We start from the raw sequence: 16516 nt of genomic DNA, 5'->3' as shown, positions 1-16516 counted from the left end.
AACCAGAAAAAATGTCCCTTTTCCATTCTCTCCATTCATTCTGCAGAACCAAAACGTTTATTTAGTCGTTCAGCAATTTGCTGTTCTTGTAGAAAATCCTCCCTTCAAAAAACAAGTATTTAGACATGGCTGCATAGATTTAACCCACAAAAATTATACATATCTCTGCCCATACCTGGCTGCAACACCGGGTTAAGACATGCTGAGGCCCGAAGCTATGTCAAGTTAAAGAGGCCTCATTGCATTTCCAAAAAAAACCATGTATTATTCTAACAGAAAGGAAAATGAAAATAGAAATAATAAAGTTATCTATCTATCTATCTATCTATCTATCTATCTATCTATCTATCTATCTATACATAGGCAAAGAGGCAAGTAAAAACTAGCAATTTTGGGGTATTTTTAGAGACCCCTCATTATCTGAGGCCCTAAGATATAGTTCACTTAGCTTGTCTCTTGGGGCCGGATATTCTCTTTTTGCATTTTACTCGGAGTCTAATTTTTCCAAGCCTTTCATGGCTGGAAACTGTGACAACAAGATAGACAAATAATCAAGCATCTTCCTTTTCACTTGGGGTACGGTTACACTAGCTCGTTAGTTCGAGCTAGGTAGTGTAATGAGGGCAAGCAGAGTTGCAAATGAAGCCCAGGATTTAAATATCCTGGGCTTCATTTGCATGTTCCTGGGTGCTGCCATTTTAAAATCCCCCTTAATCCGAACACCGTGCCCGCGGCTACATGCGGCACGGAGTAGGTAGTTCTAATTAAAGATCCTAATTCCATGAGGAGTAACGGTAGTTCGAATTAGGATCTTTAATTTGAACTACCTAGTCCATGCCGCATGTAGCCGCGGGCACAGAGTTCGGACTAAGGGGGATTTAAAAATGGTGGCGCCAGGGAACATGCAAATGAAGCCCGGGATATTTAAATCTCGGGCTTCATTTGCAACTCCGCTTGCCCTCATTACCCTACCTAGCTCGAACTAACGAGCTAGTGCAGATGTACCGTTAGATTATCTCTGTCTTCTGCTGTTGATTCCCCCATTGCCTGACTCAGGATAGGAACACAGATGGAATTAACTTCCAATCCCAGGGGGAGAAACAGCAAGACTTGTGTTCACTGCAAATGATGGCAAAGACCTGAAAGCCTGCAGGTTAGCCAGAAAAACCTCTCCAGCTTCTATTTTACCTCATCCAGCATGGCACCTCCACACTCCTTCAGGATAATCTTCATCCACAGACCGGCTGCTGTGGCACAGGAGGGACTAGCAGACAGCATACCATCCAGTATGGCCTCAATAAAATCTGTGGCTTGGTCAGAGGGAAAGTACTTACTAACCACCTGTGGACAGATCAAAACCAGGAAAGATTGCAATGATAGTCGGCTCCAGTACTTTTAAGAAAGGAGGCCTAAGAGCTGTATAGGAAAATAATGTATTCATCAGCAAATTGCTAATTGGGCTCATATCTGGCAAGGCAGTTGCAATTAAAATTTTCTCTGTAATCTTTCTAGCTACCACATCTCTATTCTACACTAATAATATCAGGTTAGATCTTAGGTTGTACAGTTAGCACAACATTGTATGGGACAAACAGGATGTAAATTTCCAGTTTATATTCTATGATGTACATGACATCTTTTCACAAAATATAAAAATATGCAAAGAGATGCATGCACACAAATATAGGTTCAGGTAAACACACAAGGTGCCAAGACTGGTTTCTCAGCTTGATGTCCCGCTCACATATTTTCCCCCTGGATGGATGGATGGATGGATGGATGTGCGCACGCACATGCATGGGCATGTTCATGCAACTGTCTGGAATCTGTTTTTTACATGGCATTCATAGCATATACCTATGAAAAGCATGTTACTGATTACACATGAATGCCTCACTCCCATAGCTCGCTCCAAGTGTGGAAAGACATCACGAAAGCATAAAACAATCATGGAAACATAGAATACTAGGACTGGAAGGGACCTTGAGAGGTCATCGAGTCCAATCCCCTGCCCTCATGGCAGGACCAAATACTGTCTAGACCATCCCTGATAGACATTTATTTAACCTACTCTTAAATATCTCCAGAGACGGAGATTCCACAACCTCCCTGGGCAATTTATTCCAGTGTTTGACTACCCTGACAATTAGGAACTTTTTCCTAATGTCCAATCTAAATCTCCCTTGCTGCAGTTTAAGCCCATTGCTTCTTGTTCTATCCCCATAGGCCAAGATGAACAAGTTTTCTCCCTCCTCCTTATGGCACCCTTTTAGATATCTGAAAACTGCTATCATGTTCCCCCTCGATCTTCTCTTTTCTAAACTAAACAAACCTAATTCCTTCAGCCTTCCCTCATAGGTCATGTTCTCTAGACCTTTCATCATTCTCGTTGCTCTTCTCTGGACCCTCTACAATTTCTCCACATCTTTCTTGAAATGCGGTGCTCAGAACTGAACACAATACTCCAATTGAGGCCTAACCAGCGCAGAGTAGAGCAGAAGAATGACTTCTCATGTCTTGCTCACAACACCCCTGTTAATGCATCCCAGAATCATGTTTGTTTTCTTTGCAACGGCATCACACTGCTGACTCATATTCAACTTGTGGTCCACTATAACCCCTAGATCCCTTTCTGCCGTACTCCTTCCCAGACAGTCGCTTCCCATTCTGTATGTATGAATCTGATTGTTCCTTCCTAAGTGGAGAACTTGGCATTTGTCTTAAACTTCATCATATTTACCTCAGACCATTTCTCCAAGTCATTTTGAATTATGACCCTATCCTGCAGATTAGTCGCAACCCCTCCCAGCTTGGTATCATCTGCAAACTTAATAAGCGTACTTTCTATACCAATATCTAAATTGTTGATGAAGATATTGAACAAAGCCGGTCCCAAAACAGACCCCTGTGGAACCCCACTTGTTTGCCTTTCCAGCAGGATTGTGACCCATTAATAACTACTCTCTGAGTATGGTTATCCAGCCAGTTATGCACCCACCTTTTAGTAGCCCCATCTAAGTTGTAAATACCTAGTTTATTGATAAGAATATCATGCGAGACTGTATCAAATGCCTTACTAAAGTCTAGGTATACTATATCCACCACTTCTCCCTTATCCACAAGACTCGTTATCCTATCAAAGAAAACTATCAGATTGGTTTGACATGATTTGTTCTTTACAAATCCAGGCTGGCTGTTCCCTAGCACCTTGCCGCTTTCCAAGTGTTTACAGACGATTTCTTTAATTACTTGCTCCATTATCTTCCCAGGCACAGAAGTTAAACTAACTGGTCTGTAGTTTCCTGGGTTGTTCTTATTTCCCTTTTTATAGATGGGCACTATATTTGCCCTTTTCCAGTCCTCTGGACAAGGGAAAATGAATGGTGCACAGCCACTAGAACAGTCACTTAGGGTACGTCTAGACTACAGGCTTCTGTCCACAAAGAGCGTCTAGACTACATTGAGTTCTGTCGACAAAGCAAGCTGCTTTGTCGACATGGCAGTGTAGTCTAGACGCAACCCTACAGGCAATAACACCATCTGTCGACAGAACTCTGTCGACAGAAGGTGTTATGCCTCGTAAAATGAGGTTTACCAGCGTCAACAAAACTGCTGAGTTCTGTCGACGTTATGTTGACAGAACTCAGCGGCAGTGTGGACGCAGGTATAGTTTTGTCGACAAAAGTCCACTTTTGTCGACAAAACCCTGTAGTCTAGACACACCCCTAGTGTCTGTTACCTTAGCCATTTTGCAAGATGCTTGAAACAGAGCCTCAGGGTCTGGAGTTGTTAGTGCCTCACGGAGACATCTCAGCTCCTCCTCTGCTGACCCCAGGTTTCTGCACTGACCTAGGATAGAGAAAAGGAGAAAAAGTATGGGAACATGTAATAAAACTGAACCTCTGATCCATAGATAATCATACAGGCGGATCTATGGGGGTATGTTATTACCAGCTGTGTGTGAAATTTTGGCCCCACTAAAGCCAATGACGAAATTCTTGTTGACTTTAATGGAGTTAGAATTTTACCATCAGGCTATGTGTGGACTATATCCCTTTTTCGGAAAAGGGATGTAAATTAGACGTATCGCAATTGCTAATGAAGTGGGGATTTAAATCTCCCCCACTTCATTAGCATAAAAATGGCTGCAGCTTTTTTCGGCACGGAGCTTTGCTGGAGAAAAGCGCCAGTCTAGATGCTGATCTTGTGGAAAATTAAGCCTTTCCCGAAAGATCCCTTATCCCTCCGAAAAAGGGATGTAGTCTAGACGTAGCCCCTATGTCTGAAAGTTAACAGTAATGGCATGTGATTCATTGCGATTCATACAGGATTAAACAGGCACTGTATTCTGTGTGGAGCATCTTTCTCTGTATATCTGGTTTCAGTAGCCACTCTGCTCTCAGTATTTAAATCTAATCTCTTAGTCAAGCACAACTCATGTAGATTGTTCTGAGGTTCTGATTTGGAGGAGAATCCCTCTACTGAACTCTCATTGTAAAAGAGATGGGGCTGACCAAAAGCTTAGGTAGGAAACCCAGGCTCTTCGCTCACTTCTAAATCATGAACTGTCTCTTTAAGGGAAAGCTGTCCTGCTCTGTCATCTCCCTCTCCCCACCCCACTCTGCAGAGGGGGGGACATATGGGCATATGGCAGGGGAGAGAGTGTGTGTGAGACAATGTGTGTGTGTGTGTGTGTGAGAGAGAGAGAGAGAGAGAGAGAGAGAGAGAGGGACATGCTGGCTGCCAGAGAAATCTTAGAAGCAGTGCACTGCCTCTTTAGATAGGCACTCCGTTACTCACCATACTTCAGACTGGAGCAGCACTATTGTATGTGTCCCTCTCCCCAAACTCTGCTCTGCAGAGATGATGACAGGGGCAAAGGGGTCACCCTGACTTCTGCACGCCTCCCTGCTCACCTCCCCTCCACACACCACTAGCAGCAGATAGGATGGAGCAAGGTCGGAGAGGGGCAGCTGAACACATGCTGCTGGCATGCTTGCTAATCAGCTGAGCGCTCCAGACAGAAATTCTGGGGAGAAGGGCAGATCTGGCCTGTGTGCTATATTTTGCCCACCCTCTAATATTTGCAGATTATTTATTATTTGTGCAGTTCTCTTCCAGCAATGTACTTACAAGGCCCCAATCATTCTGTTATATAAGTGTCGCTAACAAGACAGAAAGAATTACAGATGGAAAAAATGGTCATTACAACAATGAAAGAAAGTGAAGAGTTACTTACACCTGCTCATGGTCTCCTCACCTTGTATATTGAGAATACAGTTGATACAGTCAACCACCCACTGACGCGATGAGGTAATTGAAGCACAGGTATATGGTGCTAATAGCCCAATCAGATATCCAAAGTGATCAAAAGTTTCCTGAGGCTAATTAAAAAAGAATGAAGAATGAAAGTTCTCCGGCTATACTGGACATTATTTGCCTTCCTTATTGTGAACTCCATTACTGTACCTGGGTACGGCACATTGGAAAACATAATCCTTGTTGTACATGCAAATTGATGGGGTCTAAATTAGCTGTAGCACTCAAGAAAAATCTCAGAGTCATTGTGGATAGTCCTCTAAAAACATCTGTTCAACACGCAGCTGCAGTTAAAAATGCTAATGGTATGTTAGGAACCACTAGGAAAACGGATGAATAATAATATGATAAATAATAATAAATTAGCAATAGGGATATATTACCGACCACCTGACCAGGACAGCGATACTGACATTGAAATGCTGAGGGAGATTAGAGAGGCTACCAAAATAAAGAACTCTATAATAATGGGGGACTTTAATTAGCCCCATATTGACTGGATACATGTCACCTCAGGAAGAGAAGCGGAGATAAAATTTCTCAATGGCTTAAATGACTGCTTCTTGGAGCAGCTGGTGCAGGAACCCACAAGGGGAGAGGCAATTCTTGATTTAGTCCTGAGTGGAGTGCAGGATCAGGGCCAGGATATAACCGTTACCGGACCGCTTGGGAATAGTGACCATAATATAATAACATTCAACATTCCTGTGGTGGGAAGAACACCTCAGCAGTCCAGCACCCTGGCATTTAATTTCAAAAAGGGGAATTACACCAAAAATGAGGAGGTTAAACAAACAGAAATTAAAAGGCACAGTGACTAGAGCAAAGTCCCTGAAAGCTGCATGGAAACTTTTTAAAGACACCATAACAGGGGCCCAACTTAAATGTATACCCCAAATTAAAAAACATAGCAAGAGACCTAAAAAAGAGTCACCGTGGCTTAACCACCATGTAAAAGAAGCAGTGAGGGACAAAAAGGTATCTTTTCAGAAGTGGAAGTCCAATCCTAGTGAGATAAATAGAAAGGAACATAAACACTGTCAAATCAAGTGTAAAAATGTAATAAGAAAAGCAAAAAAAGATTTTGAGGAACAGCTAGCCAAAAACTCAAAAAGAAATAACAAAATGTTTTTTAAGTACATTAGAAGCAGGAAGCCTGCTAAAAAACCTGAGGGTCCCTTAGATGATTGAGCTATAAAAGGAGCAATCAAGGACTATAAAGCCATTGCGGAGAAACTAAATGATTTCTTTACTTCAGTCTTCACGGCTGAGGACGTTGGGGAGATTCCTGAATCTGCACCGTCCATTGTGGGTGATGAATCTGAGGAACTGTCCCGGATTGAAGTGTCATTAGAGGAGGTTTTGGAACAAATAGAAAAACTTAATGTTAACAAATCTCCGGGACCGGATGGCATTCATCCAAGGGTTCTAAAAGAACTCAAATGGGAAATTGGTGAACTATTATCTGTAGTTTGTAACCTATCCTTTAAATCGGCTTCCGTACCTAATGACTGGAAGGTAGCTAACGTGACACCAATATTTAAAAAGGGCTCTAGAGGCGATCCTGACAATTACAGACCGGTAAGTCTAACTTCAGTACCGGGCAAATTAGTTGAAACAATAGTAAAGAATAAAATTGTGAAGCATGTAGAAGAGCATAATTTATTGGACAAAAGTCAACATGGTTTCTGTAAAAGGAAATCCTGTCTTACTAATCTGTTAGAGTTCTTTGAAGGGGTTAACAAACATGCAGACAAGGGGGATCCAGTAGTTATAGTATACTTGGATTTTCAGAAAGCCTTTGACAAGGTCCCTCACCAAAGGCTCTTGTGTAAATTACATGGCCATGGGATAAGAGGGAAGGTCCTTTCTTGGATTGAAAACTGGTTAAAAGACAGGAAACAAAGGGTAGGAATAAATGGTAAATTTTCAGATTGGAGAGGGGTAACTAGTGGTGTACCCCAAGGGTCAGTCCTGGGACCAATCCTTTTCAACTTATTCATAAATGCTCTGGAGAAAGGGGTAAGCAGTGAGGTAGTAAAGTTTGCAGATGATACAAAACTGTTTAGGATAGTCAAGACAGAAGCAGACTGTGAGGGACTCCAAAAAGATCTCACCAAACTGAGTGATTGGGCAACAAAATGGCAAATGAAATTTAATGTGGATAAATGTAAAGTAATGCACATCGGGAAAAATAACCCCAACTATACGTACAGTATGATGGGGGCTAATTTGGCTACGACAAATCAGGAAAGGGATCTTGGAGTTATCGTGGACAGTTCTCTGAAAACTTCCACGCAGTGTGCAGCGGCGGTCAAAAAGGCAAATAGGATGCTGGGAATTATTAAGAAAGGGATAGAAAATAGGACCCAGAATATCTTACTACCCCTGTATAAAACTATGGTACGCCCACATCTTGAATACTGTGTACAGATGTGGTCTCTTCACCTCAAAAAAGATATTTTGGCCTTTGAAAGGGTTCAGAAAAGGGCAACTAAACTGATTAGGGGTTTGGAACGGGTCCCATATGAGGAGAGGTTAAAGCGACTGGGACTTTTCAGTTTAGAAAAGAGGAGACTGGGGGGGGATATGATAGAGGTCTATAAAATCATGAGTGGTGTGGAGAGGGCTGATAAAGAAAAGTTATTTATTAGTTCCCTAAATAGAAGAACTAGAGGACACCAAATGAAATTAATGGGGAGCAGGTTTAAAACTAATAAAAGAAAGTTCTTCTTCACACAGCGTGTAGTCAACCTGTGGAACTCCTTGCCAGATCAGGCTGTGAAGGCTAGGACTATAATAGAGTTTAAAGAGAAGCTAGATAATTTCATGGAGGCTAGGTGCATGAAAGGCTATTAGCCAGGGGATAAAATGGTGTCCTTGGCCTCTGTTTGTCAGAGGCTGGAGAGGGATGGCAGGAGACAAATCGCTTGATCATTGTCTTTGGTCCAGCCTCTCTGGGGCACCTGGTGCTGGCCACTGTCGGTAGACAGGATACTGGGTTAGATGGACCTTTGGTCTGACCCAGTACGGCCGTTCTTATGTTCTTATGTTCTTATGTTCTTATCATGCCACTGTTTCAAATCCATGGTACACCCACACCTTGAATACTGCAAGCAATTGTAGTCCTCCAACTTAAATAAAGTTAGGATATAATTGGAAAAAGTTCAGAGAAAAGCAACAAAAATGATATGGGATATGGGACAACTCATACAAGGAGAAGTTAAAAGGACTGGGACCATTCATCTTAGAAAAGAGATGCTTACAGGGGGGTATGATAGAGCCATATAAGATGATCAGAGATGCATGATATGGGTGTCCCTATATCTCTGACTGCCTGGGGCTGGGACTGGACAACAGGGGAGAGATCACTCAACAATTGCCTTGTTCTGTTTGTTCCCTCTGATGCATATAACACCCACCACTGTCAGAAGACAGGATACATGAACCATTTGTCTGGGGGATCCAGAATGGCCATTCATGTTTTATGTTCTTATCTGATTAAATAGAAATAGAAATTCAACTTTAACAGCCTGAGAGTATAAGAATGCATCTATGACACTGACACAGCCAACCTATGTGTGACCCACAATAACTTAACAAGCGGCACTGCAATTGTATCAAGACAAGTCACTTATATGTTATTTCAAAGGGTGTGTCTAGACTACTGAGTTTTGTCGACAAAAGTGGACTTTTGTCGACACAACTATACCTGCATCTACACTACCGCTGAGTTCTGTCGACATAACGTCGACAGAACTCAGCAGTTTTGTCGACGCTGGTAAACCTCATTTTACGAGGCATAACACCTTCTGTCGACAGATTTCTGTCGACAGAAGGTGTTATTGCATGTAGGGTTGTGTCTAGACTACAGGGTTTTGTTGACAAAGCAGCTTGCTTTGTCAACAGAACTGAATGTGTCCAGACCCTCTTTGTCGACAGAAGTTTTGTCGACAGATACTGTCGACAAAACTTCTGTCGACAAAACCCTGTAGTCTAGACGAACCCAAAGAAAAGTTCTAGACTAGCGATCACCAACATCATGCATTTTGGTAATAGATATGAAAGGTAGATGTTATGTATTATTGTCTGTATTTATATCTTGCTAGAAGTTTAACATAACCAAATTAGCTTGTAGATTCCAATTCCTTTTCATGTCTTAATTGCCTTAATGATATGCAACTGTCTTCAGTTAACCTTAAGATCAAAGATATAAGACAGTACAAGAAAATATTTTTTACATTGCCTTCAGCTTAACTATCTGTGTTGTAATGGAAGACCACGATCGGCTAATTACCTTATGTGAATGACTATCACCCATTTACCAGTGTATGCATAGGAAATAGAAAATTAACTTCAAAACAAAGCACGACAGGAGATCTGCATGACCTATTCTTTCTCAGGGAGAGATCCTGCTTCGACAATTTCTGTGAGGAGGCTTGCCAACCGGCTAGAATAACTATAAAAGACAAGTTATGGGACTGATCTTCTCTCTCCAGTCTGCTTAAACTTTGAACAGGGGACGTGTAAGCCATAGGACATAGATCTTCCAAATAATTATTTGGAATAGTCTGGGAAATGCATGGAAAAACTAACAGCCTTTGCATCTAAACTGACTCTGGATGTTGACCGGTTAGCATGATTCCAGAGAGACTTTTACAAGCCAGCCGTTTATTCCACCATGGTTGTGATCCTGAACTATGAAAAGTGAAAGTCATTTTAACAAATATCTATCACTTAACCATTTGTAACTCTCTTCTTTTTCCTTTTAACAACAAATCTGATATTCGGTTATTAAGGATTGGCTGATATTTAGGGAAGACCTGTGATTCATATTAACCTAAGGATAAGTGTCTAGTCCTTTGTGATTGGTGATTATATTAGACTTAGTTGTCTAGATGGGAACCAAGGTCTGGAATGCCTAAAGGGTACTATTGTTTGGTATTTTGTTAACCAGAGTAGAAGCTCTTTTCTTACTGGTTTGGTGAATCTAATTATAAAATCACTCGTCTGGGGAACTGCCTGCCCTGTTTCTTACAGTCTGGCCTGAGTGCTGTCACAGCACTCTTATGGAAACCTTTCTCTTATGGAAGCAGAGGGATCTTAGTCACTTTGAGGCCCCAGCTGCAGGCCTAGTAGAATTTCTCATGCATTCACATTGAATGTCAGATTTGATTTAAGTGGGGAAGTCAGCTCAAGGAAGAGTAGAACTATACTCACTGTGCTATTAACTATCTCCTGATAGGCAGTTAGCAGCCAGACACTGGCCTGCAAGGCCCTTCCTCTCTCCCACTCCTTCTCTGAACTGAGCCAGGTCTCTAGTAGCTGTTGGCAAAGCAGGAGAATGGACAAAGTTAGTACCAGAAAATCCCTCCCAAACGTTTCTTTTAAATAGGTTTGATTGTCACTAAAATCCCTCTCCAAAGCATTTAACTTCCATATAGCAAAAGATTTATATGTCTCCAAAAAGAGACCCTTGTATATACAAGTCCCAGGGACCAGATTCACCTCTGGTGTACGTAACTCCATCAAAGCCAAAGGAGTTACATGAGAGATGAGTCTGGCTCTGTGTATGTGAGGGCTTCTGTAGACTGTCTGATGGCAGCTGTCTAGCACATTGCATGCAGTTTGGGGTCCGGTGCTGTGTTCTCTTTCCTGGACAGCTTCTCCCATGCTGAGTGGCAAATGACAGAGAGGAGCAGAGAAGTCTCCCCAGCCCAGCTCCTTTTATAACTTTATTTTCATACCAACGTTGCACCTAACTCCCCTCCCCTCCGCTCTTCAAACTATTCTGTTTATGTCTGAAGAGCAGGAAGTCTTTGGTGAATGAGTTTCCATACACAGAGCTTAACTCAATACTAATTCATTCCTTTTACAAGAGGTGATCAGTTCTCACTGGTCCTCTTGAATTTGGTTACTGCACTGATGATTTTCTTTCCTGTCCATGTAGTGTTAACTATACTGGAAAAACTAGATCTCAGTCCACCACTGGCATAAAATGGAACAGCTCCCATGGATTTCAATGGGACACATTCCCACTTACTTCAGGAAAAAACTGATGCTTTCTCCCTAAAATTCACCCGCTGCGGAAAATTCCTCCACAACAGAAGCTTGAGCATCATCCCTGCTATAACACAAGAAACAATTATCACCCTGGTCCTATGGGCTACTCACATGAAACATTTCCTGGAACCAGTCTGGGGTTGGTTCTTCCTCAAGCAGGATCTTCATTAGCTCACTAAGGGCTTCTAAGGAGCACTCATACATCAACTGAAACCAGAAGAGAAGGAGTGAGGCTCAACACCAGATAATTTCTGCAGGAGGTGGAGGTGAAGTTAGCCATGACTTTGCAGGGAGGCCATGTGTGGCTGCTATCACCCAGTGCTTGCTGGGCAGAGATCTCAGTGGAGTCTGCCAGAGGGGAATTGGTGTCATATACCTCTATGTGCAGAGTATCCTCTAGTTTCTTGCCTTCCTCTTTCATCTTCTCCAAGGGAGGAAGGGGAAATACACTTTTAAAACACAGATCAAGGATCTCACGGTTTTCCTCCAGGGTCAGAGATGGTTTGAGTTTGCTGTCAGAAGGCAGAAAGAGAAGTCACGTGTTAGATTCAATACCATAGCCAAGTAAAAAATGGGTTAAATGAATAAAGATTATCCCAATCTAGAACCCCAAATGCAAACAGCCCTTCACTTTGCAGCTGTGCACCTCTTTGTACCTCTGTTAATTATTTGCTCATCTAGAAGTAAAGCTAAAACTTCAATTCCCTTTTTAGAGGAATCCACCAGCTTCCTTCCCCCTGCCAGCTAGCCAGACACCTCCATCCCCACCTGAACTCTTCTCCGTAGTATGGCATGCCCCACAACCTCCACTCTTGTGCCTTTCAAGCACAAATCTCCAAACAGACATGACGCATTCAAACCCTCAAAACAAAAACACCATGTGAGCATCAGCCTGCTCCCAACCTGACACTCATGAATTAACAAATGAGAAGACATCACAGTGCCAAGAAATATGGCATAGAATATCATACCACAGCTGTCCAATCGCAAACATTGCCTCGTAACGAACTGGAGACACCAGGGAATCCAATGGTTCCTTTTTAATGAAGTCCTGAAATGCATGAACAGAGACATAAAAATAGGAAGTGGGTTTGAAAGGCAGAGAAGCCTCCCCCTCACCTTCTGAAACAGGGCTTTATGCCAGACCTGTAAGAAACAGACGCTGTTTCAGTGGCTCTCTGCCTCAGAAATGGACCGTAGAGACATCTGCTATACACAGGTCATCAAGCTGTATCCTGGCAACTCATCAGACACTATCCATTCCTTCCAGTTACAGCCCACAATATGCCAGCATCCCGGCCAAGCACAGTGGACCCAGCATTCTAGGTGCCAGGCAGGTAAATCATGACACTGCAGTAGTATAGCTACAGCCAATGGAAAGAATAACATCTACCCGGACAATCAGTCTCATTACATAATAACAAAATCCCTTGTAGCTCAGGCTTCAAAGTTCCTAATCACTCACCATCATGTAATCAAGGAGCTCCAGTTTGTAAGAGAATTCAAATGCCTGGGAGTCTCCAGTCTTCAAAACTGCACAGCTAATCTCTGTTGCATTCTGGATGAGGGTTGATTTCAGGTCCATGTCCTATATTTCCAGGAAAAAGAAGAGGATGTGGGTGAGAAACTGAGAGAATCAGATTCCAGAAGAGTAGAAATTAGATCTAGTCTCAGGAGAAGTGTCTGCAGACCCCAGAAGACAGAGAACCCCAGCTCTACACCCATCTCAGAAAAAGAAAAGGCCCAGGTTGATCAAGTAAACCCAGGTCCATTTACACAGAGTAGTCATGACTCCTGCTTGATGTGGGAGGGAAAACAAATTTTATGCAATTTAAACAAGAAACTTGTGCATAGTAAATGCACAAGATACGAGGGCAGATTATTTAGAATTTAACTTGTTCGCAACATTGATCCCCAACACCTGAAAAACAAAATGTAAAACCGCTACTAGCAATTTCTATTGTGCCACATTATGCACATTCTACAAATATCCTGGTTAATGAATATGAAGTAGAGAGATATCACTATTACTGACTCTTCCAAAAAAGCAGGAAATGTGCCCAGTCTGGGTGTGTTGCAGTGGACAATATCAGGGGCCATAGTTCTTAATATTTGTATTTGTGAACTACTGGAAAATGTCAACTTGATTCATTTGTGATCAACTTTTTTTGACAATGAGAGTCTCAGTTAGGCTAAGTCTAGACTGCAAAGTCTGAAAAAGATACGCAAAGTATGAATCTGTCTCTGCTTTTCTTTCAAAAAAGGCTTTTTCGAAATTTGGAAAAACCTGCTCTTTCAAGCCATCCCTTCCTTCCTCATAAATCAAGGTTTACAGGGATGGTGAAAGAACGCATCCACTTTTCCAAAAAGTGGATGCGGTATTGCTTTTCTGGGATCCCTCTGGGATCCCGGAAAAGTACTGCAGCCTAGACATAGCCTTAGACAGAGTAGAATGGAATGGCAAAGTGATGTGGAGAGATTAGAACTATGCATTGAGACCAGAATCAGGGCTGGCAAGTGGACAGCCATATATCTAAGGAGCAGAAATAATGAGCAGGCAGACAAATAGGAAGACAGATATGGGGAAAGGGAAGTAGATAGTCCAAGAAACAGTGATAGCAAATAAACTAAATACAAGCTAGCACTATTCTCCCTTGAGTAGCAAGAGGTAGAGCTAGATACTCATACATCTTAAGGAAATTAAGGTGCATCGACAGGTCACCCTTACCTCGAAATAGCTTATTTTGAAATTTGGCAATGTCTACACAGCAACAAATTTTGAAATGAAGCACTATTCCAAAAAGTCCCTTAACCCTCATGGAACAAGGTTTACAGGGATGTTGGGATAGTGAGCCCGTTAGATTTCAAAATAACGGGCGCACTCAAAAGATGCAGAATAGCTATTTCGGGATACTTCTGATACCCTGAAATAGGTTCACAGTGTAAACATAGCCTTAGAGTGTTATACTGCACAGCCTGAGTGTGACTGCATCCGAAATACTATGTAACTGTGACCTAGAGAATTTCAGAAGAACACAGAAAAACTAGAGAAAATACAAACAACAGCAACAAATAAGATATTTGTTACAGCTCACACTCCATCCATGAAGGTTTTAGATTTGATGCACATGACAAACGGTTGTTCAAAGGAGATTTTTAGAAAAATAAGCCCTCTCTTAGAAAACTCAGGTCCAGTGGAGGCACTGATCTAACTTCAGAGTAATATCCCCAACACTTATGCAAAAACTCTTACTTGGCAACCGGTTCTATAATGGTGTAGGATGTTCTCTGTGATGTCTGCCTCCACCCGAGACAGAAGTTGCTCTTTTGGAGCATGCATAGCCACTTTGCTGTATGTCAGCATCAGCGTGCTGCGGGTCTTGGCTCTTTTCCCGTGATGGTAGTCCTGGACAATTGGAAATGTCACAAGAGACAATTACTTCTGATTCATTTTGCCTTGAAATTCTGATCTGTTGCTGACTGAGGAATTGCTTTTGGCAGCGATAATAGCTTGTACTTGAAAAATGTATTTAAGCCAAACCATAACTGCATGAGGCACAGAGGTATTGGTGTCTCAAACATACTGATTGGATAATTCTGACACAGAGAGCCCAAAGTTTTGACCCTACCCCAGTGACATAAATGGGAGATTTGTCATTGACACTGATAGGCACAGAATTAGGTGCTAAATGATATGCCTAAATCTGCACAGTGAGTAAACAGCAAATCTGGCAATGGTGGCCAAGAGACCTAATATGCTGTTTTATCCTCTGGATAAATGGTTCTCAACCAAAGGTACGCAGAAGTTTTCGAGGAGGACAGATCAGATCATTTCGATATTTGCCTAGTTTTAGAGCAGGCTACCTAAAAAGCATTAGCAAAGTTACAAACTAAAATTTCATACACACAATGACCTATTTACACTGCTCTATATACTGCACATTGAAATGTAAGGAACATATTTATATTTAAATTAATTTATTTTAATTGGTATGGCATATGAAAATGGGAAATTAAGCATTTTTTCAGTAATAGTGTGTTGTGACACTTTTTTGTATTTTTATGCATCACACAGAGCACATCCATTGGGGGACAGTGTTAGCTGACCAATGAGACTCTACCGGGGCAGGAGATACTGTCTCTAGTTTAGAGGGAGAGGAAGTTTGAGAGAACCCCCTGGCTCCTTTACCTTCAGGTGACCAATAAACCCAGAAATCGTAAGTTTATCCATTGCTGCCCCAAACTCCTGAAGTGTGTTCAAGATGAGGTCCAAGTGGCTCTCGGCAGAGAATGAAAGGATGGAAATGACTCCCTGTTACTCAAGAAAAATATTGGTTAGTGAATCTGACCAGGTGCCCAATAGACCCCCACAAGTCAATTCCTTTCACCCAAAGTAGTATAAAGTGCCAATTAGGCCTGAGACCTATGGGAGGGGGGAGCAAAGGGTGAGTGAAATAGCAACAAAGAGGACATGAAGCAAAATGGCATCTGTCCCAGGACAACTGAGAGCTGAGTTGCCCAGGGGACATTCAGAGGGCACATGATAAGGTAGGGAGAGGGACAGGGTCCTTACCAGTCTATCAGGGGCTTCCATGTAATCTGTTGTCTTCAGAAACTTCTGAATCTGTGATTTAATATGGACCGGGTCCTGACAAACTGCCAAGCAAATTCCTAGTGCCTTATAGAGGAAACACTGAAAGAAAGAGGCCAGCATTGAGATATCAAGAACACCACATGCTTGTCAGTATAGAACCAACCCAGCAACACACACTGACACAGGAAAAAACAACCGAGCCAAGACCAAGCACCCCTGCTGCAGACACATCCCATCATCTTCCGCCACCCAGTTAGGGAACAATTCAGTACCAATAGCTGCTCCAAGCAAATGCCAGCAGGGGAAGAGCAGGGAACAAGCAAACACAAATTTTATACACAAAAAAACCAATGAAGCAGAGAGAAGTCTCATGCAGCCCTCCAACAAGAATTCCAAGAGCAATTAACTAGAAACTAAACCTTAACAGAGAACAAACCTTCTCTTTGGAGGGGCTGGCATAGCCGGCCATCTGCTGGCTCAACTCAGAGCTTAGCTGGCTGCTCCAGGCATTGTCATTTATCTGCTCCAGAGATGTTCTGA

The 16516-nt window shown here is 42.2% G+C and overlaps 1 protein-coding gene and 1 long non-coding RNA gene across 2 annotated transcripts; both read right to left on the bottom strand.

The window, feature by feature from the left end:
- Window positions 1-1179: 1179 nt before the first annotated feature.
- LOC142819876 (maestro heat-like repeat-containing protein family member 2B) lies at window positions 1180-12517 on the bottom strand. Its single transcript, XM_075908522.1, has 7 exons — window positions 12354-12517; window positions 11759-11894; window positions 11494-11589; window positions 10540-10644; window positions 5261-5384; window positions 3740-3849; window positions 1180-1341 (listed from the first exon to the last, which is right to left on the bottom strand). Exons 1-7 carry the CDS (start codon window positions 12374-12376, stop codon window positions 1180-1182), a joined length of 756 nt encoding a protein of 251 aa, XP_075764637.1. The 5' UTR covers window positions 12377-12517.
- A 2123-nt stretch (window positions 12518-14640) lies between these two features.
- LOC142819894 (uncharacterized) lies at window positions 14641-16077 on the bottom strand. The gene is made up of 3 exons (XR_012897575.1): window positions 15956-16077; window positions 15572-15694; window positions 14641-14788 (listed from the first exon to the last, which is right to left on the bottom strand). It is a non-coding gene; the product is annotated as an uncharacterized LOC142819894 (long non-coding RNA).
- Between the last annotated feature and the right edge of the window lie 439 nt (window positions 16078-16516).

This window comes from Pelodiscus sinensis, chromosome 25 (genome assembly GCF_049634645.1).
Source record: "Pelodiscus sinensis isolate JC-2024 chromosome 25, ASM4963464v1, whole genome shotgun sequence".
In the NCBI taxonomy this organism is placed as follows: Eukaryota; Metazoa; Chordata; order Testudines; family Trionychidae; genus Pelodiscus; species Pelodiscus sinensis.
This window is presented reverse-complemented; position numbering and strand designations above follow the sequence as displayed.